Source organism: Erpetoichthys calabaricus, chromosome 16 (assembly GCF_900747795.2).
Source record: "Erpetoichthys calabaricus chromosome 16, fErpCal1.3, whole genome shotgun sequence".
NCBI lineage: Eukaryota > Metazoa > Chordata > Cladistia > Polypteriformes > Polypteridae > Erpetoichthys > Erpetoichthys calabaricus.
Window position 1 is genome coordinate 68,693,629 of NC_041409.2, and position 24,331 is coordinate 68,717,959.

At 36.5% G+C, this 24,331-nt stretch overlaps 1 protein-coding gene across 1 annotated transcript in view; it reads left to right on the plus strand.

Annotated features, from left to right (window-relative positions):
* The window catches only part of ktn1 (kinectin 1), a 121,058-nt gene that overhangs the window by 80,410 nt on the left and 16,317 nt on the right, over nucleotides 1–24,331 (plus strand). The window contains exons 25-30 of the mRNA XM_051919745.1: nucleotides 51–125; nucleotides 552–626; nucleotides 2,791–2,865; nucleotides 5,227–5,270; nucleotides 12,598–12,688; nucleotides 16,274–16,360. Of these exons, the coding sequence (XP_051775705.1) occupies nucleotides 51–125; nucleotides 552–626; nucleotides 2,791–2,865; nucleotides 5,227–5,270; nucleotides 12,598–12,688; nucleotides 16,274–16,360 (447 nt within the window). The remainder of the gene's footprint in view (nucleotides 1–50; nucleotides 126–551; nucleotides 627–2,790; nucleotides 2,866–5,226; nucleotides 5,271–12,597; nucleotides 12,689–16,273; nucleotides 16,361–24,331) is intronic.

Here is a 24,331-nt window from a genome sequence, read left to right on the forward strand (position 1 = left end):
GGTTGAATTAACAGCGTTTTTTTTTTTTTTGTTTGTTTTTTGTGGGATAGACCATACAGAAAGAAAAATTGCAATTTGAGGCTCGGTTACAAGAAGAGAAGCAAAGAGATTTGCAGCAGATTGAGGTAACTTGTTTTATGGATCGTGTATGCTTTTTATTCCTGCAACTGTCTTTTATGGTTATACTGAAAATATTTAATAATCATATTTGCACGACTTGTATTGATTTTGAATTTCCTCCTGTCTAACATAAAGGCTTAAATTGTTAATGACATCATCGCGGACACGTTTGCAGCACAAAGACTGGTCATTATTCAGAATGGGTTCTGGAGATCACAAAAATATTTATTGGAAGGAAAATGTTGCTTTAAATTCAGAGACACCTCAGAGATGGAAGGCTCAGTGATGCTGCGGGCTAGATGAATATTATGTTTTTGTGCTGTCATCTAACCCAGGATTTACACTACAATTATTCATGTACCAGCTTTCTTATATAAGAAAGATGATAAAATGACTCAGTAGTGAGTGATTTTGTTTTATTTGCTGGACAGGCTATACGCCAGGAGAAATTGCAGCTCAAGTCTCGGTTAGAAGAGGAGCAGCAGAGATTGTTGAAGCAGACTGAGGTAATTCATGCTGTATCATACTGTGCCCATCACTGTTATATTTGTGATATGTGTTTCCCATGGGGGGGGACAATAGGTGAAAATATTTTTTAAAATTCTGTTGCACGTATAAAATCTGTTGTAAACTTAGGTTCATTTTATATAGTTAACTTTTTTTCTTTTAATTTAATAGCCGAAGTTAGGATATTTGACATTTGTTTAAGAAACTTTTCTTTATTTTAAAGCACATTCGCCAACATTTCACTTTTTTCATTTATTTATTATTTTTTTTAATGTGATGAATAAAGATTTTTCAGACATAAACCTTTTTCTCTTAAAATTTGGAGAAATCTTAGTCTGTATTTCTATCTCAATTTCTAATTTGTGTTTTTGTTTTTGGGAAAGATTATTTGGACTACTTAGTTAATCAAGTGAGCTCAAGGGACTGAATTTATTCCTCTTGGTTGTGAAGTCCTCCTTCTACTGCAAAGCTGCAGTTTATTTTTAGTGGCCCAGGATAGCATGATATCGTAGCATGAGACTGGGCTCAAGTTCTGGGCGACCACACTACATATGATTTGCAAGTTCTCTCCATGCTGGTGTGGGGTTTTCGTCCGCTACTTCTCTGTCCCTCTTACAATCCCAAATCCTACCTGTTGGTCTAACGTGAGTTTGCTTTATGACTGGAAGTGTGATGGCCAGGTGTCCCTACCAGCGTTCTTTTCTTCTCCCTCCCATTTCCATTTTTTAATCTAAAATTACTTGTTCCAGATTATGGCTGTTCATCCCAAATTCATAATTTTTTTCCCTTGCATATTTAAATTTGTATTCTTCTGAATATATTTGAATGTGGACTACTATACTTTGTTTGTGGTACACAAAACTTGCAAGGATACCGGTAACATGACCTTTTTGCTATAAATTATTTTTTAAACTTAAATTCTTCTGTCATACTGCTAATGTTAAATGAAAGTTGAATGTGCTTGTTGCAGTTTAGCAATTAAGGTTAGTAGAATGCTACTTCCAAAATATTAAGGGTTGTCAGTGAACAAATCACTTTTTTTCATGTAAAGGAATAGCAGGGAAAAATGGTATATTGATTGTGAATATAGTAGTAATTAATTGTTGGTAATCCTATTTGAGAAACATCACACAGATTAAAAAATAATTCTTCATGGATAATCTTGTGCTGTGTTCAGACCTTTGTTGTAATCAGACAGTGCTCATCTTGCAATAAATTGTAGCAATATGAACCATTTATTTTCTGTAGTACTGTCTGGCCTCGGAAGAATCTACAGTACACTACAAACTTATGCAAAAACTAAGACGATAGGAGCCACTCCCCTTGACCATGCGCATTTACGCTAGAATGTTATTTTTCTTTGATGTTGTCCATGTCATTTCAGAGCCTTCTTCCCTAAATGAATTGTAACATGCCTAAATTAAGGAATTGTGGCATTATGTTCTTGACTTTTGCAATTGTTAGGGCTAGGCACACTGTTGTAATTAACCCATATATTACATTTGAACTTTTCTTCTGAGATAATCCCTGAAATTTGAAACAAAGATATATACACTGTTTTTGCTGCAGAAATTCTGTTGTGCAGCAGGAGCAGTGGCTCCATTTTCAACCCTGGATATATTTTCAAAATATGAGTGGTGCCTCTTGCATTTCATAGCATACAAAGGCATGTCAGCAGTCATGTCCTTATTCTCTGGAAAGGTCAGCTCTGTTAATTTAGCTACTGGATACCTTACGCAGATAATTTGTCACATCATGTTCGACTATGCAACTTAATATTTTGGTGGACAGCCAATAATAGGTTTTGAAGAGCTTGCAGAGGATTACTTTTATTATTTTATCTTGAAATAAAGTGACCTTAAAGATGAACACACGTAAACTGGTTAACACTGTAACTCTTCTGTTCACATTTTTATTATTTCATCACATTTTCATACAATCTTATTTTACAAGGAGTGATTATATTCATTTTAAGTACAGTTTTTTTTTCCCTAACTGGCTTTTCAGGTTTGGTACATTTCAGTTCAGTTTATTCCTATATTTCTTTCTTCACTTCAAATACTGATTTGCATGTACATTTTCTGCTAAAGAAAAATGTACCCTTTCAGAAAGCTGAAAAGTCATTAACATTATTCTCAATCAGACTTTTTTTTGTCTGTGCAGGTCATGCAGCAGGAGATGCAACAACTCCATACGCAGTTGGAAGAGGAGCACTACAGGACATTACAACATGTCCAGGTAGCGCATGTTATGGAGGTCATGTATGTGCTTGCTTAGTGATTCAGTAGTCTTGCTTTTTATTTTCTTGTAGCAAATCTCCAAACTTAATTACCTGAAAGCTTTCAGTTGGAATCATAAGTTAGTATCTGGTGATAGTGTGATTGGGGCCAAAGGGGGTGCTAATCCTACAGTTTTGGACATAGTGTTTGTATACTTTCATTTACTTGTGCCATGTGAATTCAATGCAGCATATAATAAGTGCTCATCTGTTCCCTTCATAGCAACTCTTTTCCCGTATTTCAGCTGTTTAGGACAGAATAAAATCGGCAGGTTTCATAGTTTTCAAGCAGTCTTTTCTGGTAATTTCTCAGCATTCATGTATCAGTGATTACTTTTGAAATTTTGAATCTATTTTTTGTTTAACCGGATTGATCTTCATTTCGCAATAGTTGTGGATATTTCATATGTAACTTGTTTATTTCATATGAACATTTATGAATAATGTTTCAACCAGTGAGAAAACATTTAGGTGAGGATCTGTGGCGAGTTGGATCCTTGTGTGCCAAAAATGTGCTGTATAGAACAGCGTGGTAGGTTAGATTGGAAAAGAAAGTGTTGATGGACTGCATGGTGAGGAGAGCTCATGAATATGGCAAATCCCCTGAGGAGATTTAAGTCCTTTGCTGGGCATCTCCCGAGGTCAGTAATGGGAATTAGTCCAGGTCCCCATCAGATGAGATACTGTAATAAATGGTTCTTCCAAGGGCCATTAACTATTCCTTTTGTCTGCGTGCCAGTCCTTTCTTCACCACATGAAGTTTTCCAGTACATTTATTTAAAGGAGGTGAATGCTGAAGGAAGTCAAATATGCATCCATATTGCATTTTGTTTGAACAGAAAGTACTAATAGCACAATTAAATATTTGATTAAAATGACATTTGATTTTGTAATACCAAATTTTAGTATGGAGTATGGTATTTGTATTTACTGTAGTGTAGATTGGTATAGAAAGTGGAAAATAGTGTCACTTGCATAGTTGCAGTGGTTCTGTTTTAACTACAATATCACCACCCTTGTCCCAGAATTTCAGGCTTCTCATCTTTGTTCTGCCACAAACCAGCTTCAGCATATTTTTACAGTTATATGATGGTTTTGTAGAATTGATAATATCAAGTATGTGCAGAGAATTTAAACAAGTCAGGTTCTAAATTCATGTTTTCAAGGCATACAAGAAATGGGAAATCATTTACAATTAGATAATTAATCTCTTCACGTTTTTTACTTTATTATTAAAGTCGTCACCTAGAAGGGGGTGAATGTGAGGTTTCCTTTTTACAATTAAGGAACTGTTTCAATGCAGATCAGACAAGTTGGCTGAGCATTTCTCAATAATGGTATTATAAATATGTGCTTTTGGTCCACTCTCTGCACTAGCTTTCCTCTTAAGACATTCTGACCGTGACAATTTTGCTTGCTAAATCATTTTGATAGATCACTTGCATTTTGAATGATACTTCCTTGCTAATCATTTAAAGGTTATGTTTTTGTACATAATGACTGTGGATTTTGAGGGGAAAAAAACTATTCAAATGATTGAGCTTGCTCATTTTGAATGATGATACTTTATTGAAATTAGTGCAACATTTACTTGATGATGCCTTATCTTGTTTGAATTGACTTAACATTATGTAAGTGTGTATTATCTTAATACATAATTCGCCAGTCTCCTTACTCACTCACTTACGTCCGTCCGAAACCGAATGCGCAGTCGCCTTCTGCGCCTGTCCGAAGCTGAATGCGCAGTCGCCTTCTGCACAGCTGCCCGAAAAACCTTACGAGACCGGCAGGCGGCGGATTTATGGCCGTGAAAATTCAAAGAGAAAGGCGTCTACGGCCGCGAAAATTCAAAGAGAAAGGCGACTTCGATTAAAGCTCTAGAGCCCTGAAAGGTGATTTCAACTACAGCTTGAGGCCTAATTACGCATTCATTCAATACACCTATATCAGGTTTGTGGTGCTTATGCTTATTATATATACTATTCCACTCGTGCCCGTTTCATCTTACGTTGTCGAAACAGGCTCTTTGTCTAGTTGTGTTATATAAATCAGTGGCTAAATTGATGAGAGTGTCCAGAAGTGAATGAGGGAGTTTATCTGTTAAATTCTTTAAGGTGATTATGTTGTGTTTTTGGGTTCTCGGCCTGCCTGGCCTGGCTTAATAAGTATTCTGGTCAAAAGAGTATTTGCTCTGTAAGAATTGTACTTCAGGTGAAATCTGATTTTTGATCATTGGCTTGCAGTGTCCTCTTCACTACTGCTAATGTTTTAAAAAGCTTTTGGTGATCTAAGGTGCTAACTATCTCCTTTTCATTTTGCAGAGTAAGCTTAACACTTCAGCAACAAATGAAGACTTATTGGCCACGTAAGTATTAATTTGTATTCTTGAGTATATTTATAAGAATTAGTGTACAATTTTGACAGAAGCACAAACATTGTTTTTTAGCTGTATAATTTCTTATCATAGTAATATCCTTGGGATTCCTTTCTTACCACACAGGAAACAATTGTTACTTACTAGAATGGCCTTTGTACAAATTTTCAAAAGTATTTTTATATATGTTCTTAGTAACTAGTTTATTAACACACGTGTTGTATACATGGAGAATTAATATGACTAGAATCTTTGAAGGTAAAACTACATGAAGGCAGCAGAAAAGTGGAATAAGCATCACTTTAAAATTTAGCAGATGTACTTAGCAGGTAGAAGGTATACATTCCGAATTTGTCTATCAACTTGTTAGGGTAAAGTTTTTATGATATCAACATTCCATTTAGTAGTATGATGTGTTTTATACATTTTGAAGCAAACCTATTTAACTCTTTCAGGGCTAATCACCCATTTCCCCCCGACCCCGTTTTGGCCCAAGGCTCAATATTTTTTCCAAAAAACACACAAAGCAATGGTTTCATACATAAATCAGCATAAAGTATTCCTTTTTGACAAATATCCCTGTGTTTTATGTTCCATGAGCCTGTACACTATGTGAATTCACATATCTGTTAAACAGCATAGTCCTGCAAGGTATGGTAACTTCAGAAGCAGCCAATGACGTGCATTGCCACATTACACTGCTTGCAGTATGTGTTACACTGGCACCACTATTTCAGAAATCTGTTGCTGCATACTTTGACCACCGGCAACTGGAAGCTGTGTTTGATCAGCTGTCTTTGCGCAGCTTTTGGAGGCTGTCTTCGATCAGCTGTCTGTGTACAGCCAGTGACTCAGTCACAGTATGCTGCAACAGATGCCGAAACAGCAGCATCAGTTAATATATTGGATTGAATTTTTATATAATATTTTTTTGACCATTATCAAGTAGACGTCTATGAACAAACTGCTTGTACAGTGGAACCTCGGTTCACGAACGTCTCGGAACACGTACAAATCGGTTTACAACCAAAAAGTTCGCCAAACTTTTGCATCTGTTCACGACCACACACTCGGTATACGAACATGCCAGTTTCCCTTTCAGTTTGTACGTATTCAGTCTCTCCCTGTGCATTTCCTGTGCAGCGAGCGAGAGAGCGCGACACACACACACACACACACACACACACACACACACGGGAGAGAGAGGGAGAGAGAGACACACACACGGGAGAGAGAGACACACACACGGGAGAGAGAGACACACACACGGGAGAGAGAGACACACACACGGGAGAGAGAGGGAGAGAGACACACACACACGGGAGAGAGAGGGAGAGAGACACACACACACGGGAGAGAGAGACACACACACGGGAGAGAGAGACACACACACGGGAGAGAGAGACACACACACGGGAGAGAGAGGGAGAGAGACACACACACACGGGAGAGAGAGGGAGAGAGACACACACACACGGGAGAGAGAGGGAGAGAGACACACACACACGGGAGAGAGAGGGAGAGAGACACACACACACGGGAGAGAGAGGGAGAGAGACACACACACACGGGAGAGAGAGGGAGAGAGACACACACACACGGGAGAGAGAGGGAGAGAGACACACACACACGGGAGAGAGAGGGAGAGACACACACACGGGAGAGAGAGGGAGAGACACACACACACACACAGGCACACGAGAGAGACACACACACACACACACAGGCACGCGAGAGAGACACACACACAGGCACGACGCGCGCGCGCGAGAGAGAGAGTGTGACACACACACACACACACACACACGAGAGAGAGACGCAGAGAAACACACACACACACACGAGAGAGAGACGCAGAGAAACACACACGAGAGAGAGAGAGACGCAGAGACACACACACACACACGTGAGAGAGAGAGAGAGACGCAGAGACACACACACACACGTGAGAGAGAGAGAGAGACGCAGAGACACACACACACACACACGAGAGAGAGAGAGAGACACACACACACGAGAGAGAGAGAGAGACACACACACACGAGAGAGAGAGAGAGACACACACACACGAGAGAGAGAGAGAGACACACACACACGAGAGAGAGAGAGACGCAGAGACACACACACACACACGTGAGAGAGAGAGAGAGACGCAGAGACACACACACACACACGTGAGAGAGAGAGAGAGACGCAGAGACACACACACACACACGTGAGAGAGAGAGAGACGCAGAGACACACACACACACACACGTGAGAGAGAGACGCAGAGACACACACACACACACACGTGAGAGAGAGAGAGAGACGCAGAGACACACACACACACGTGAGAGAGAGAGAGAGACGCAGAGACACACACACACAGGCGAGAGAGGGCTGGACACAAGGTAGAGAAGACTGTTAAAGAATTCACTGGGCTTGTCTTTGTTTTCACTTCTGTTTACAGTGATCGGTTTGTAGCGTGCATTGTTGCAATGTTACTTTTCTTGGTGGTTTATTAAATTACGGATTTTTTCAAATGTTCATTTTTTTCCCTGTGCTTAAAACTCATTAAAAAAACAAAGTGCTTTTAGCCAGCGGTTGGAAGCGCTATAGTGCGAACTATTGCAGTGTTAGTTTTCTCTGTTGTTCAAGGTTTTATAAATGTTATTCAATGTTTTTACATTTAGTTTACTATTACGCTGTGCATTCTATGGTTTAGTTAACTATATTTGTGCTTAAAAACTTAAAAATTTTTACATACAGTTTGTATGGTCTGGAACGGATTAATTGTATTTACATACAATCCTATGGGGGAAATTACTTCGGTTCATGACCAAATCAGGTTACGACCAGAGTTTTGGAACGAATTATGGTCGTGAACCGAGGTTCCACTGTATGTAGTCTTAACACTAGAATTCCTGAACCCTACGAAAATATTTGTAATGCCGGGCCACTTTAAATTCCCTTGCATCTCCTTATTAGCATCTTTGTTTTGCAAATGTGTCAATCTGCACAGGCAGTAAGGCAGCAGAAGTCAAGTGAAATGCAAAATTCTCAGAGCTGAAGTCCCTTTATCTTGGATTGTATAGGGTAAATAATATATAGTTATTTGGAATACATACTTTCATGTGTGTTCCATGTCTACCAGAGGTGGGTAGTAACGAGTTACATTTACTCCGTTACATTTACTTGAGTAACTTTTTTTTTAAAAAATGTACTTCTAAGAGTAGTTTTACTGCACCATACTTTTTACTTTTACTTGAGTACATTTGTGAAGAAGAAACGCAACTCTTACTCCTCTACATTGGGCAACACTCGAATCGTTACATTTTTTCCCATTAAATACGCTATATTTTTGCCAGAGAGAAGTCGCCATTGGATGACTGTTTCACCAATCAGACATAGCAACAATAATCACATGACTTCGTTTCACCAATTAGACATAGCAACAATAATCACATGACTCCGTTTCACCAATCAGATGTAGCCATGCAGTCACATAACCGCACACAAACTTCCTGCATCTGCAGCCTGTGAGAGACTTTTAGTCATGTGGGGCTCCTGTTCACTGCTAACCCGTCACAGCTTCACTGCAAGAACCTTGAGAGCCAACTCCTGCTGAAGCTTAACCATCACTTCACTGAGTGAAGAACAAGCAGGTTTTAACCAAACATGCACAGACAGTTATGGTAAAGTGAGACTTCTTGTACGTGCACAAGCTGCCTTGTTCTAATGTTATTTTCTATCAGCTGTGCTGTTTGGAGGGCAAGTGTGTGACAATGCCGGTCCCCTACAGACTTTTTCTCCTTTTCTTTGATTTCCCCCTTCTTTTTTCTGTGCCGACCCATATATATACACTCCTGTCTCTGTGGGCCTTAATCACGTGCCTCAGAAAGCCAACGAAGCAATTGAAAATGATCGCACGTGCAGGTATGACTTGCTCCAACTACCTCATTAACTCCCCGCGGTTGTGCAATTGCACCTGTGGAGAGTGACAAGGCTTTATGGATTTGAAACTGGACATTTTTTGAAGCTGCGGACCCGCTATATCATAAAGTGAATATACAGTATTATACTGTCAGTGTACAGTATATCTTGTCACTGTAAGTAGTTTGCACTGTTCAAACATACATGTTACCCTACTGTAGGTATTGGCTTCAAAAGCTTTGTTGTGAAAAACTGAGATTTAGAACTTTGTTTTATTTGTACATCTTTATTTTGTAAAGATGTTATTTGTTTGTACTCTATTTTATATTTTTGTCTGTCTTATTACAACATTTCTAAAACAATAAATCATTTATTTTGTTCACTGTTACTCAGTACTTGAGTAGTCTTTTCACCAAATACTTTTTTCTCTTGAGTAATTTTTTGGATGACTACTTTTTACTTCTACTTGAGTAGTATTATTTTGAAGTAATGCTACTCTTACTTGAGTACAATTTTTGGCTACTCTACCCACCTCTGGTGTCTACAAAGATCTGAGTAATTGTAGGATGACAGGAAATGTGAGGCAATAAATGCTGGACACATAACTAAAACAGAATTTTTTTTAATGTTATAGTAATAATGTCAAAATGCTGACGTGAAGTATATAATGTTTGAGGACTGAACAAATTTCAAATAAATGCTTTTACAAAAGGTATAACAAAACAAGTGCACTTTTATTAAAGAATAATTATGCAATTTAGATGTTGTCAATGTGTAAAAACCGAAGCCCAAATATCAATCGACACAACCTACACTTGTCAGCTTGGCTGGTGTAGAGGTAAGAACAGCTGCCTCCTAATCACAAGGTTGCAGGTTTGAGCCCAGGTCCTCCCCGCATTTATCGTTTTGAGTAGTGAGCTACTATTATTATTACTGTTATATAATAAAAACATACATTTGCTTTGAGTCTGTTACAACCGGGGTAAATTTTTGCTACTTGTAAAAGTTAGTGTTTGGTGTTTTTTTAAATTCATTTTTATTCTCTGTCATGTTCACGTTGTAGAATGAAGTGCCTGTCCCTTTCTGAATTGATGCCGTTTATCCCCATGCTTTTCACAAGAGCAGCAATAATCACAGTTGGTGCCGTGGTTGATGCCTGGTCAGATCTATTTGTTGTACCGCCAATCAAAGATACAATGCTAAGTGACCGCAATAGGACTATCTTGCATCATTTACGCTTTGTCAACAAAGACACCTGTGCAGAATGTTTGATAAAAGACAGATTTGCTGTGATCTCAGATATCTCGCAACGTTTGTTGAGAACTGTGTTTTGAGTTACAACCTGGGGCAACATATTACCGTTTCCAACCAAGGACTGTTGCCCTTTCTTGCAATGCATCTCAACCAAGCCTGACACTGTTATACTATGTTTTATTAAGTTTAATGTCACTGTTCTCTGCGCCCACTGTTATGGACTCATTCATACAGGCCAACCAAGTATGGCACACAGGGGCACAGCATCAGTATTTAGAATTGCCGAGCCAAGCACAGGACTAGAGAGCCAAAGGACAACTGGAGAATTGAATAGTCAGCCTAAAGACAGACTAGTATATTTCTGTCTTCTGTCAGCACACCATTCTCTTGCCTTGTTGGGAGAATGAGAACTGTATGTAGGCATTGTGCTATTCCTGCATTTTTGAAGGTGGGGTTTGAGTCCTTTCCTGTCCTTGTTTGGATCTGGAGCCAAGAACCTGCACATGGAGCAACCCGAATATAAGGATGGACCTATGGCCAACACTTTGAAGCTGCCAGGCAGAAGAGTATGTCTTCCGTCCGAGGCCGGGCAGAAGATTATGTCTTCTGTCCGGTTATAATCCCTTCAGCATGGCGACGAAAGATGGCAGGCGGCGTAGGTCAAGTCTCCCACATGCTTGATATGTCTGTCATAAGCTTCCCGTTTGTAATACCGCATGAACCTGTCAATAAAGAGCTAGATTATCCTTGTACTTCTCGTGTAAATCTTGTAACCGCCTTATTGCATGCTGGAGGGGGATAATACCTTTTTATTTATAATTATTTAAATTTAGGTTAATTAAAATGCCGCAATTGAAAAGAACACATTTCCAGAGAGCTAATGCCTCTTAAGGAAACAGACACATTTGGCATTAAGTTTTGGATTGCGCAACCCTGTTCAGGAACAAGCAGGTTAGAAAACGACTGACTTTGCATTTTAATTTTCAAGATCTCAACATGCAAATATATTTTAATTACCATGGGTTCTGGGTTTGAGTTCCAGCCGTCACAGGAAAGATGGCTGTAGCATTTTTCAGGTATACCTGAGACCAAAGTCTTGCATTCTTTGCCTGTTCGACCTTTCAGAAACTCCAATGAGGTCTTCTGTTTCTGTTTCTTTGGCCTTTATTCCATTGGGGCAGATACATCTTTATCACTTCTATGGTAATGTTCAGCCAAGTCTGATGTGGTGCTGCATGGGTTGCCATGTCCACTGATGCTGTGCTTAGGCGAGGTACAGCCTCTTGTAAATTCCACCATGCAACATCGTTTACCTCCATGTTGATGAAAGTCTCAACATCTCCAAGCCTATCTAAAATAACTGCATCTAAGTAATAGAAAATTTTCATCTTATGCAGTCTTATATTAACTCTTGCTGTTTCTTGAACACCATTTTCTATCCTGTTAGAAGCTGTTGTACCTTCCAAAAATGTGGAAGTTACATACTGAATTCTTAGCCATACCCATCGACCTGTACTAATTAAAATATTTTTCCATGTTGAGAACTTGAAAATGGGAATGAAAATGCATTGAGCTGTAGGTGGCACCAGTACTTATTTGCATTTGACTTTTCATATTTGTAGCTTCATCGGATGAAAATGAATTTGTAAATGGGGACTTTGTGACTGATTTGTCCATCTTGAGTTTTTGTTTAAATTTTCTCACCTATGTACTGCAAACTTAATGGAAAAGAACATATGTAGAAAATATTGAATTTTATTTTAAAAAAAAATCAAGAAAAAACAAGTGAGGATTGCATTTCCATTTTATGACACTGACACACCAAGACAAGTATGGAAAATGAAATAAAAGTGTGATTTAATTGTATTTTTAAAAATTTCACAAGTGACTTGTGGGGGGGGGGGGGGGGCGAAATAGCATTATGGTGTTATTTTATTTTCAGTTGTTGCAGCATTCTTTCACATATACTTTGAAAAATAAATGGCATTACAGACGTTGCATTTTCATTTTACAATTTAAATGTTCATTTCCTTTTTTGTAGAAAATACCTCACATATATAAACAGCTCTTTTTAACAAAAATATATTGAAAACATACCTTAGCATATAAAATTGTTTTCATTAAGAATGGCTTGGTTTCTGTCTTTCAGCTTGGCTGAACAAAAAGAGAAAGTTTCTGATTTGGAGGGTAAGCTGGCAGCCATGACAGACTCTGTGGAAATGTACAGAAAAAAGAACAATGTAAGTAACAACAGTACACACAGAAATTAGTGAATATATGTGAAAGAAATCTTAGATCTGCACACTTTTCAATTTTTGCAGTAGTAGAATTGGTAAAGATGGTGTTGCTTTTTATTAAATTCTAACAATTGCTTGCTTCCAATAAACAATCTTAATTACAACCTAACACAAATGAAACTCATAATTTGTGTCTGTGCTATTAGACACCTGTGTCCCTGTCAGTCAAATGAATGGAAAGACACATAATTTCTAAGGAGTTAAAGCTGGAGTAAGAAACGAAAGCCTCTGAACACCCGGTATTAACATGTGTTTTGTACATTAATTGTACCTGGATATAATTTAGGCATATTTATTTTTTCCCTTGACATTAAAAAGTGTCTAATCCTTGTTTTCTGGAAATTTCAGATTATTTACATCAGGGCCAAGCTCTGTACCCTCATGTATTGCAGTGGCATATGACTTTAAATATTTGACTTTTTTTTCCATCTTATGCGTATTCCAGTATATCATTCTTGATATGAGAAGTGAAAAAAGCACAAAGCCACATGGTTGTGCAAGAATTGGGTCATGACATGCAGAGACTTCTTTTATTTGTTAAAATGTTTCAAATGGATTGATAAATATTGCTTCCAATTTACAGTAGGTAATAATCATCCAGATTGAGGGATTTTAATTAGTTTTGGTTTACACCCATTTAACATAGCTGCCAATTTTGGAAACCAAAGGTAATATTCCAGTACATTGCAGTTTATTAACTTGAAGTTGCTGATTTAGTTTACATCAAAATCATTGAATGGCACACCTTGTCATCTTAAAGAGATATTAATGCTATGGTGCATCTTGGTTTGGTGTTGGAACACAATCAGATTATTACATAATAAAATTGACTGCTGCAAATTTGAGTTACACAGTATTAAATTTTATCACTCTCCAACAAGTAATTTATTCTAGCATGTCACCTGTTTATGTGAAATTACAAATTTTACAGTTGCTTTTGAGAAATGTTTTGAGTATTTTGAAGTTTAGGCACAAAGACTTTATAATGGTTAATTACAGGAAGCTTTGAATACAATACTCTTCACTCACCACCTTAAAAGTCAAGTGTTTCACCAACGTTAAACCTGTTTAAACTATGTATGCCTGCAGTGACAATGTAGTTGGTTTGGTATTATACCCAAAATTCTCATTATGTACCCAGAGCACTTGGATATTACTAATAGTATGCCATGGAATGTGCATAAAGCTATAGAAGGAGAGACTTTGTGAATTTCCCATTGGTATTAATAAAGTATCTATCTATCTATCTATCTATCTATCTATCTATCTATCTATCTATCTATCTATCTATCTATCTATCTATCTATCTATCTATCTATCTATCTATCTATCTATCTCTCTATCTCTCTATCTCTCTCTCTCTCTCTCTCTCTCTATCTCTCTATCTCTCTATCTCTCTATCTATCTCTCTATCTCTACTTCATTGTTGAGTTGATCTCTTTGATGTATGAGATGAAACCAGAGAACTGAAGAAAGCCAACTAAGACATGGGGAGAAAATACAAATTCCACACACATTACCCTGATTAGGATTTTTATTCAAAGCTGAAGCAGCAATGCTCCTTATTTATTTATTTATTTTTTCCAGATAGAGCAGTATTTGCTGGAATACTTGCTCCCTGAAAAGGCCAGTTTGTATACTGCAAAAATGACATTATTTTTAGGTTTTTGGTAACCTAAATTTTTTTTTTGTTGTTTTTAAAAAACCTCTGGTAATTTACCACTTTTTACCATTTCAGATAGATAAGATATTTCAGTGTTATTCACTGGACTTGAATTGCTTAAATTTCAAGTGAAACTGGAAAATAAGGGTATTCTGAAACTTCTGATCAGTTATTTGAGTTACAGAGCTGAAACCAATGGCATTATTGTACCTAAAGTCCAGTTCACACTCGTGGGGAACCAAAATCCATCCCTGAAGCAACAACACAAAACAGGACTTAACTCTGCATTTGGTAACAGTTTATTGTAAGGCACAATCATGCAGACACCTATAGGTACTTAAATAAGGCTGTGAAACAAGATGGAAATAAAGAGTAAATGCACTGCTTTAGCAAAGAGAAAATCTACTGCAGTCAGATCACCGGTTCAAAGCCTGCCCTATAAAGTTCCACGGCTGTGTGTTTAAATTTGGGATATTATATACCTGCATGTACTTGATGAAGGGATAGAAGCTACTTTCAGCATGTTCTGCTGTAACATTAGAAATTAAAATAAAAGCAGTGTCAAATTTTTTCCCCCATTGACTGTTAAGGGTATTTTGAGTATTGAGTTGGAATGATTAACTTTGTGGTGTTTTTGGCTCCTCAAAGTTTCAAGATTTTGCAGGTGGTTCCATTGTAGAAATACCACTCTTTTGTAACAGGATAATCTTTATTGTAGAATTTAGTGATATTGACATAGAAATATTGAAGTGAAACATCAGCCTTATGTTCTGCATTTTTAAGCTTACTGTATTTGAGTTCACCAATCTTGTTTGTCAGAGGATAGGCTATACTGGGTGAAGTGATGCTTGATTTATCAATTAACTGCCTGTGAAAAGTATAAACAAATCTACTTTATGATGTAACGGTTCCTGCAACAAATTATATAATTTACATACCTACACTCACAACAAATATCTTCCTGCTTATTCAGCAAGAAGCTGTAGCATGGGTGAAAAACAAGTTTCACTATATTAGATTACTAAATTACTAACCACCTGTTATTCATTGTTGAAAAACTTGGCTTTGAAGGTGTTTTGTGAAGATATTTCCATAATATGTTAATCAGTGTACATTGACTTGTCAATTTAAAGGCTTTGTGCACAATGTATTAAATACTGAAAAGGCAAACTTCCAAATTTAAAGAATTGATAACTACCACCAATAGATTTCTATATTTACGTTCAGACTGTCACCAGACATTCCCGTTTGTTTAATAATATATACCACAATGCAAATTCTCATTACAAAAGAGTACAAGCAGTCAGGATTCCCTACCCTGTAGTTAAATAAGAGTCGGGTCACGTTTTATGAGAGATGGATTTTCTTTTCCTTTTTTAATACAAAATATGACTTTGGGGTTCCCTGAGTAAAGAGACAAAAAGTTGAGGAAACAATAACAGGAATGTAGAAGGTTTGGGATATGAATTGTCTTGTTAAAAGGCCTGCAAGCATGATTGCTGTTTAGGACTCCCAGATTTTTGGAGACTGCAGTCCTTTTAAAAGTTAGAATTAGCATGTAAGAGTATATGCATAAATCACTGCTATACACTTTTTTTTTTTTTTTTTTTGTTCACTGCAAGAGAATGTATCCTAACTCAAATCATTAGTTTTGCCAGACTATTTGTACATGGGTCTGATGTGCCCTGCCCCTTTACCAACCCTAGATCTGGGCTGTTTAATTGTGTATCTCATTTCTTTTTAACTCCTTTCCCCCAAACTCTACTACCCCATCTGTATTTTTTTTCTTTTCTTTTGGACTTGGCCTTTATCATTTACTTTCAGTTTTGGCTGAACTGAAATAGTATTTCTTTGGAACTAACTAGGAGCTTCGTGAGAAAAACTGGAACGCGATGGAAGCTCTTTCATCCACAGAGTCTGTGCTGCAGGGGAAACTCAACAAGACAGTCAAGGTTCGAACCTAATCGTTTAGTCTTTGTTTTAATTATCAAAATAAACAAGTAAAAATCCTTTGAATGAATCTGAAATGCTTACTAAACTCCTACACACTCATTTCTGGACAATATCCTGCCATTTCATCAAACAACTTCTTGGCTTTAGACAAGGTCCAACCAGTCTTGGCTCTTCAGCAGTACGGTATCTTATTCCCCCCCCCACCTACTTAGATTTTGGTAATATCAACACTAAAAGTACCCATGGTCATGATCATAGTTTTGGGCAGCTGGAGTGTTGAGTTATATGTACTGTGGTTGAAATGACACCTAATGGAGTGGAAAAGGTTGGATTATTGCATTAGACAATTTTGTTAATGGTTTGTACTTCAGTAGAGCCAGTAACAAGAACACTAAAATGTCATTTAAATATTGGTTCCATGATTTAAACCATCTACTTACCTTCACATCTTGTCTCAACATGCCTAATATTTTCTGGTCAACAACATTACAAGAATGCTCACTTTATTTAGTTTACCTATACCAGATGTCAAGACTGTGAAGTAAATCAGTGAAATTAACCTATCTTTGTATAGCGTCGTTCATGAGAGAGTAATGCAGAAAAGCATTTAACCATAGAAAAAAGACATTGAGAGTCCTCATTTGTAATTTCATGACCAGAATTATCAATGAGCATGATATAATTCAGAGCAATTAAATCTTTGCTCCAGCATATTTTTTTTCCCCCTTTTGATTGATTTTTTTTTTCTTTCAAATTTCAGAAAGTTAATGCACTGAATGTGAGCCTAGTGGGTAAGGGAGCCACCCAGTCCAATAGCTTGTAAGGATCAGAAGATTGATCCAGAGGACAAAGGGGGCACTGCACGCCTTTGCAGTGAAGAGGGGAATTAATGTGTTTCAGGTTTCTCAGAATGATGTGACTGCAAACACCTGGATACTGTAGATATATAAACCATTGAAAAAAATATTGTTTCTGTGCCATCCATGTGAATTTATGCTGAAGGTTCAGAAGCCATTAAGAAGGCTAACAGAATGTTAGGTTATATAACATGATGTGTGGAGTACAAGTTCAAGGAGGTTATGCTCAACCTTTATAATGCACTGGTGTGGCCTCAACTTGAGTACTGTGTGCAGTTTTGGTCTCCAGGCTACAAATGTGTGTGTGTGTATATATGGTTGTGATTTACTTTGCAGCACATGAAGGACTAAAGTTATTTATAAAACATGACTAAAGTTATATTTGGCTGTGTTTCTGGTCAGTTTCATGAAGGTTCATACTTGTATATTGGCATAGGAGTTCATGCAAAATCAAAAACTAATGTACCCCATCTAATGCATTACATTTTATAATAAGTAGCTGTATAACATAGTTACCTTTTTTTTTTTTTTTTAAACTTGGTCACATTGATCAATGCGTGTACTCACACATGTAAACAAGTTTTTTTTTTTTTTTTAATAAATAAGTCTTCTGCCTTAACTGGGTAACTCGCCTTATCCTAGTTTTATGTGTGCATATAAATGCACTCACTCTGGTATTTAAAGAGAACTGGCATGTACTGACTTGGCAAGAATGAATGTCTAAGGATAATTTACTATCTAGCATCAGAGGTTTACTGTAGATATAGCAAGGTATTTGATTTTGTGGTTTTCTGCACCAATGTTGTTTTGGTTCTGAAAGGTTAAACAGACAATATAAATCACAAAAGCTGGGAAACTGTTATTCACTTTTTTTAATACACACACAATAATTTTTGGCACATGTAAAATTACCACTGTAGAATAAACATTTCAGGTTCAGACTTTTTTATCACCTCAGTAAAAACTTTCAGTTCACGGTCTTAATCTCTTCTGCCACATTTGATATAATTTATAAGGTTTTATTGCATGATAGCTGCTCATTTCTTTGTTATTATAGGGATTTAGTAAACTACTCTTTAAAAATGTTTCCATTTGAAGTCAGAAAGCCTTTAACAGTGAATGGTTTTCTTTTCAGTGAATGTGAAATTGCTTTATTCACAAGTACAGTCATCCCTCATTATCAAATTCTAATGCATTTGTAAAAATAAAGAAGGTGTCAGAAAATAAAAACTCAGGATATTGAAAAACTAATTTTCACTTTTTAAATAGGAACAATATGTTCCCAGCCAATCGGAAATCCTCACCACCAATTTCCTTAAATATCACTGATTCCTTTGAAACATCTATATACCAATCAAGCATTGATAAAACAGCTCATTTATCAATATTCTAATTGTGAAGCTATTAAAGAGGTCATTAATGGAAATGTTTCTGCATTAGTGTACAATACAGAAGAAAATCTGGGTATTCAGTGCTCACTTGGCCAGCAGACCGTTATGGTGGATTCGTCTCATAGTAGAATGTACTTAGGAAATTTTTTTTTTCTTTTTTTAAATATATAATTTTTTCAACCACTTTAACTGTTTTCCCTTTATTTTGGAGCTGTGTTTCATAGTTACACAGTTTTTTAGTGATAAATGTAGTAACAATACATGCAGCATGCAGCAAAGCGAATAAAGGCATAAAATTGGCAGGAAGCGGCTCAAAGCACATTGGTGCTGTCACTTTGGAGCATGCAGCTCTGGCTGTGCATGTTTGCATGGCTAAGGGACCATTGTGCAGCGCAATGAAAGCATCTGTTGAAATAAACCTTATACCATTGTAACAAAAAATGAATTCAAAATAAAAGATGGATTAAGAGAAATGGCCGTATCACAAATCAAAGCAACTTAGTGTGTGCCACTTTATCATGGGGTGAGTAGAACTTGCCAGGTTTGTTTTTGGTTTGGTCTACTCTCCCACTGCAAGTTTAGAAATAATCTTGCAAAAACAGTAACACATTTGCAAACCTTATTCACATACTCACTAATTATAAGTAATGGCTGCACAGTCTATTATTATTTAATACTCCATATAATTACTCACTAGCTTTGACTTAAACAATACGCAGGTGTCTCTGAATATTATCCAGACCTAAAGATTAATATACTTTGATCTCAAGGTTATCTTCGACACTTGGGGGCTAATGCACCTTCAAGTGACCCCAGACAAATCCTAGAGCTAAATGCTAACACACCTTAGTCTGAGAATTTCCAGGACACAATAAAGGCTATCACACCTTTATTAGTGCCACTTACCAACCAGTAATGCCTAACTTCCACTGTGCTGTCCTCTTTTGGGATGTTTCACACAGTCTTCTAATTCTAGCAGTCTCCTCACACCAGGTGCCTTGAATCTGCTTCATTATTTCAGTCACTCAAGATAAGTAGCATTTATTAAGAATAATGTAACAGTATTGGATGAAAATATAATGGAAAATACAAATGGATAGTAAAGTTTCGATATATAGTCTTAAATGAAAATGCACCCTTGCTTTTTAGTCAAAAAGGTTACTGAAGATTAGTGGTGAGAAGTCAAGTGGCAAAGAAAAAAATCATTCTCAAAAGAGGGTGTTGTCCCAGGTGACTTGTTTAAATTTAGTAGTCAGGCTGATGCATGGACGGCATCGTTGATATCTAGGTGAATGGAGTCTCTCTCTAACGTTTCACCCTCCAGTGTCCCCCTTGGTCTCTCAGTTGGAGACTGAGCAATTCTTTATGTCAAAACGCCACCTGGGATTTTGAACCTTGTGATGTTACATACAGATGTAACCTTTAGCCTTAAAGCTTTTATCTTTGGGCCTTATCTGTGCGGTCTCTTGCTGTCTCCAGTTCCCTTTACTATTGTAAATTATGTGGTCATTTTTATCTAAGCTTATACTCTTAGATAACAAAAGAAAAATTTATGCATAGATTTAGATAAGAAACTTTCTTTGTTAAGCAGCCCCAAAGAATTCATTTACAGATAATCGTAGTCAGTCTGAGCACAAACATGTAACCTAGGCAGATTGCAGCTTAGTTTTAATACAGTGCCTACAGTTCCAAAATGATGATTATTATCCCTCCTGGGCTACCACAGTGCTATAAATGTCCCTGGGGTTAACTTAAAGTTACGTCCACATTATTCCATTTTCATTTAAAAAAATACAAAGAAAGAAACAAAGACAAACCCCAGCATTTATAACTCTTGAAATCAAGAGTTTGAAATCACTCTCCACTCTCTTCTGAAACAGCCAGCTTAGCATTGCAATGTGGATGAGTGAAAATGTAAACGTTTTCTATTTCCCTTTCCTGATTGGATCCTGCTTATTACAACATCTAATTCCTTAACTGGTCACCTTTCATTGAAGAAAACCATATTCCAACATAGCAGACAAAGGAGCTGCTTTCTGTAGCGCTTGTTGTGTTACTTACCTGTGTGTATCTAAATTGCATTTTGTATGGTTTGAGTGCTGCATACTTGCACAGAAGGCAAGTAATTTACTTGTCACTGCAGTTTTGTAATAAATCCCAGGGTCAGTGATGCGCACATGCGCAGTGTAGGTGATCATCTACATCATATAAGTTTCTGGTCGTTTTAGCGTGGGTGATGATACTTTTGTAAATGATGTGAAAACACTAGTGTAGATGGAGATCATTTTGTTTAAAATGCTGTTTTTGAATGAAAACATAGTTGTGTGGAGATAGCCTAAGGCTGTTATTGAAAACCATTGGATGGGTAGACTAGCATTGAAAACGATACAAGTCAAGAAGGAACAAATTTTGCTTATTTAGTTTGTAGCACAAGAAAGGTTTTCTCCGATAGAATTAATATGAAAGTGGAACTGTGCTGTTAATTTTTGCAGTATAGACCGCAAGAAGCAATCACTTATGCTTTAATTTCCACTTGAATGATTGTTTTGTAGCTTCTTTTTATATTTATGCAGCTGGAAATTAGAGTTGCTTATGCCTAATGGCCTCCTACATTACTGAATTCTTCTAAGGTCCTCAGAGTGTCACATACAATAAGTAGTATTAGAAGCTAGATATTTAAATATGTTGCTTCCAGTTTGGACTATTACTAGGTACATACTAATCTGGGCTTCGTTCGGATGCAAAATGGAGAATATTGTCTGGAAATGAGAAGTCACTTGACATTGATCCTGTTCAGAGTTTCATTAGATAGATGGCATCATTCAGTTAATAATCCATGGCCTGTAATCATTGCTTTCTGTGACCCTTTTCATCACAAGCTTCCTATTTATTTTTGTCTACATTGTGCTTTATTTGCAGTTTTTTTAAAGAATTGCACGTATGCCAATGATATCAATTTGAGCTGCTTCATGACCTTTGCATGTACTGTTATGATTGTGTGTTAGCATGTTCACAATCTTGCAAATTAGAGTTTAATATGCTGTTAATATTTCTTTCAGCTTTAGCTCAGGAATGGAACATCATGATGATTTTTTCCATTCAATTTTTGGACAAGTATCATTTGTTTCCTTTCTACAAAGGCTCATCAAGTCATTTATTTTTCCAGTTTGGTAAAAAGAGAATGCTGACACCTGTTTTTAGTCATCTTTTTCCTCCATACTGTGATACTTGTAAAGCAGCTTTCATGCTGTATCCAAATGATTTGTTATGTAAGAAGCATCCTGTTTGGTTACTGTATGTGCTGTTTAGAAACATTTTGACAAGATCATTCTATTTAACCCAACAAAGCTTGCTAATCCTATCCACCTAATCTCTCCAAAATAGGGACCTTTTAAAATTCAACTTGATGTCCAACTCTTTATCACACTTCTTGGTAACTTATTCCGCGTGTCTGTGGTTTCGTATGTGAAGAAGAACAGTATTCCGTCAAAGTCTCTAATGATTTGGCTGTCTCTAGTTTATTTCCCATTCAACTTATCCACATATCATCTGCATACATAACCAGCTTGTGATTTATACAGTATTCCTATTCAGATCCATTTATATTTAGTTAAAATAACACGGCTGCCCCAGCTCTGGTCACTGAGGGATACCACTTTTAACATCACCTAATAGGGTTCCTAGCATTATAGCCCTTCTCTTGCAGTACTTGGGCCAATTCATTCTACACATAGTGCCTTAATTCCCAATTTTAGTTTGATGTCTAGTCTTTCATGTGGAACCTTATCAATAATGTTGTAAAACTTAAAGTAGATAATATAAATCACTTCTTGTATATTGTAGAAGCTGGGACTTTTTCATATATTAACAGCCATTTCAAATGATAAACAGCCGTTTTTTAATATTAATGTAAAAGGCATTAAGTAAAATTTCTATTCATAAGGAGTGGAATGGTATTGTGCAGGGTTACACAATTTTAGCTTTAGAGTAAAATGAGTTTGTTTGGGGTTTTTTTCTCTCCAGAGACTACTTCCTACTTGTTTTACTAAGTCTTTGATTTCAAATTATTTTTATTGTATAATCCAGTCAAGTCACTGTCACAAGGTACCCATCATCATTTTATAGAGAAAAGAACAGTATGGAAATAAACTAGAAACTATATAAACAAAAATGTGTATGTTTTTAAGAAAGGACTTTACATTTGTTTTTACAAAACAGTTCTCAGATAAACAACTGAATTTACTCTGAATATTCTTATAATAACAAGTAGTTAATTCATTATTAATGTTTAAAAGATCTCATTTACTACTCTGTACTTAAAATTCAAAAAGCAGTATTAGGCTATAAGTAGAATTTACATTTGTAATGACATCTAGCTCTTGAAAGTACTGGTAAAACTAAGAAGTCGATAAACACAAATACTGTACAGTCATTATTGGTGTTTTATGAAATAATGAAGAAAGCTAAAGGTATCAATGGAAAATTTAAAAAAATGTAAAATATACAGTAAATATTTGATAAGGAAAAAGTATTTTCTGCAGAAATTGCTCATTTATGTCAGAGTTTACTCTTAAAGTTGCAAACACAAAAGATAAAAATGAAAGGTCTTCCAGTTTACAGCCAAACCAGGTGTGATAGACAGCAAAGCTAAACTAATGCATTTCACACAGCACCATTTATAATTAATGTGCTGACAGGACAGGTGGGGTCAGATCAGGAGGAACTTGAACTTTTCAGAGCAGCTATTTTAATTTTGTTATGGGGATGTGCTGCAAATTGCACTGAAATCCTTTAATTTTGTATGCATGCATTCCTGAAGGTGATAGTGTCTAGCAACCATACAGGGTAAAAGCTTTTTAGCAGTTTGCTGTAGTCTCGGTATTGTCTTCTGAATTGATCAATTTTTGGTCTTTAATTTTCATATGATTTTTGCTTTAAAATTGTAAATCCTGTCTGAAATAAGACAGAAAAGTCTTCGTAATTTTGACTGTAAGGTAGTGATAGATTACACTATCAAGTTTTTATGTCCTCAGTTTCAGTATAAATTCCGCTTTGCTTATGCCAGTTACTAATGGCACTTTAAAAATTGTGTAAGCAGAGGAAAAAAAACACAAAAATGGAAATAACTTTTTACATTTTTTTTGTAAAAACAACAAGAGCATAAAAAGTAAATGAAAAAAATGAGAAATCAAATATTTCATGAACTGACAATGTATACTAAGTCTGTTCTATCATATTTACAAGTGTTTGCCCACTTTTATGTGGTCCCCATTTCTTTTTAGCCACCCCCCCCAGAGAGAGAGCATAAGGTTTGAATTAGACTATAAACTAGTGACTAATTACACTGTTTTCAAGTACTTTATGTTCTTTAATTCAGGACAAATTCAGCTTTCCATTTGTATCAGGCACTATACAAAATCACAGCAGACTGTATTGATATTACTATAAAATAGCAAAGGGCTGGATCAGCATACATCTGCGAAAGAAACAAGGTTAAAGGTTATTTACGAAATGTTGCATCTTTACCTTATTTCTTTTGTAGTATATAGTAGTTGTAGTACTAATAGCAGCTATGTCGGCGACAACCTCAGTCAGAAAGAATGAATTTGTTGTATGCAGATTTTTTTTACACTTGATAACAACTTTAACTGCATTTTTGAAATGTCCTCACATGTGACTCTTGCTCTTGGCTGTTACTTCAAAAGGTAGTAGGAATCTTTTT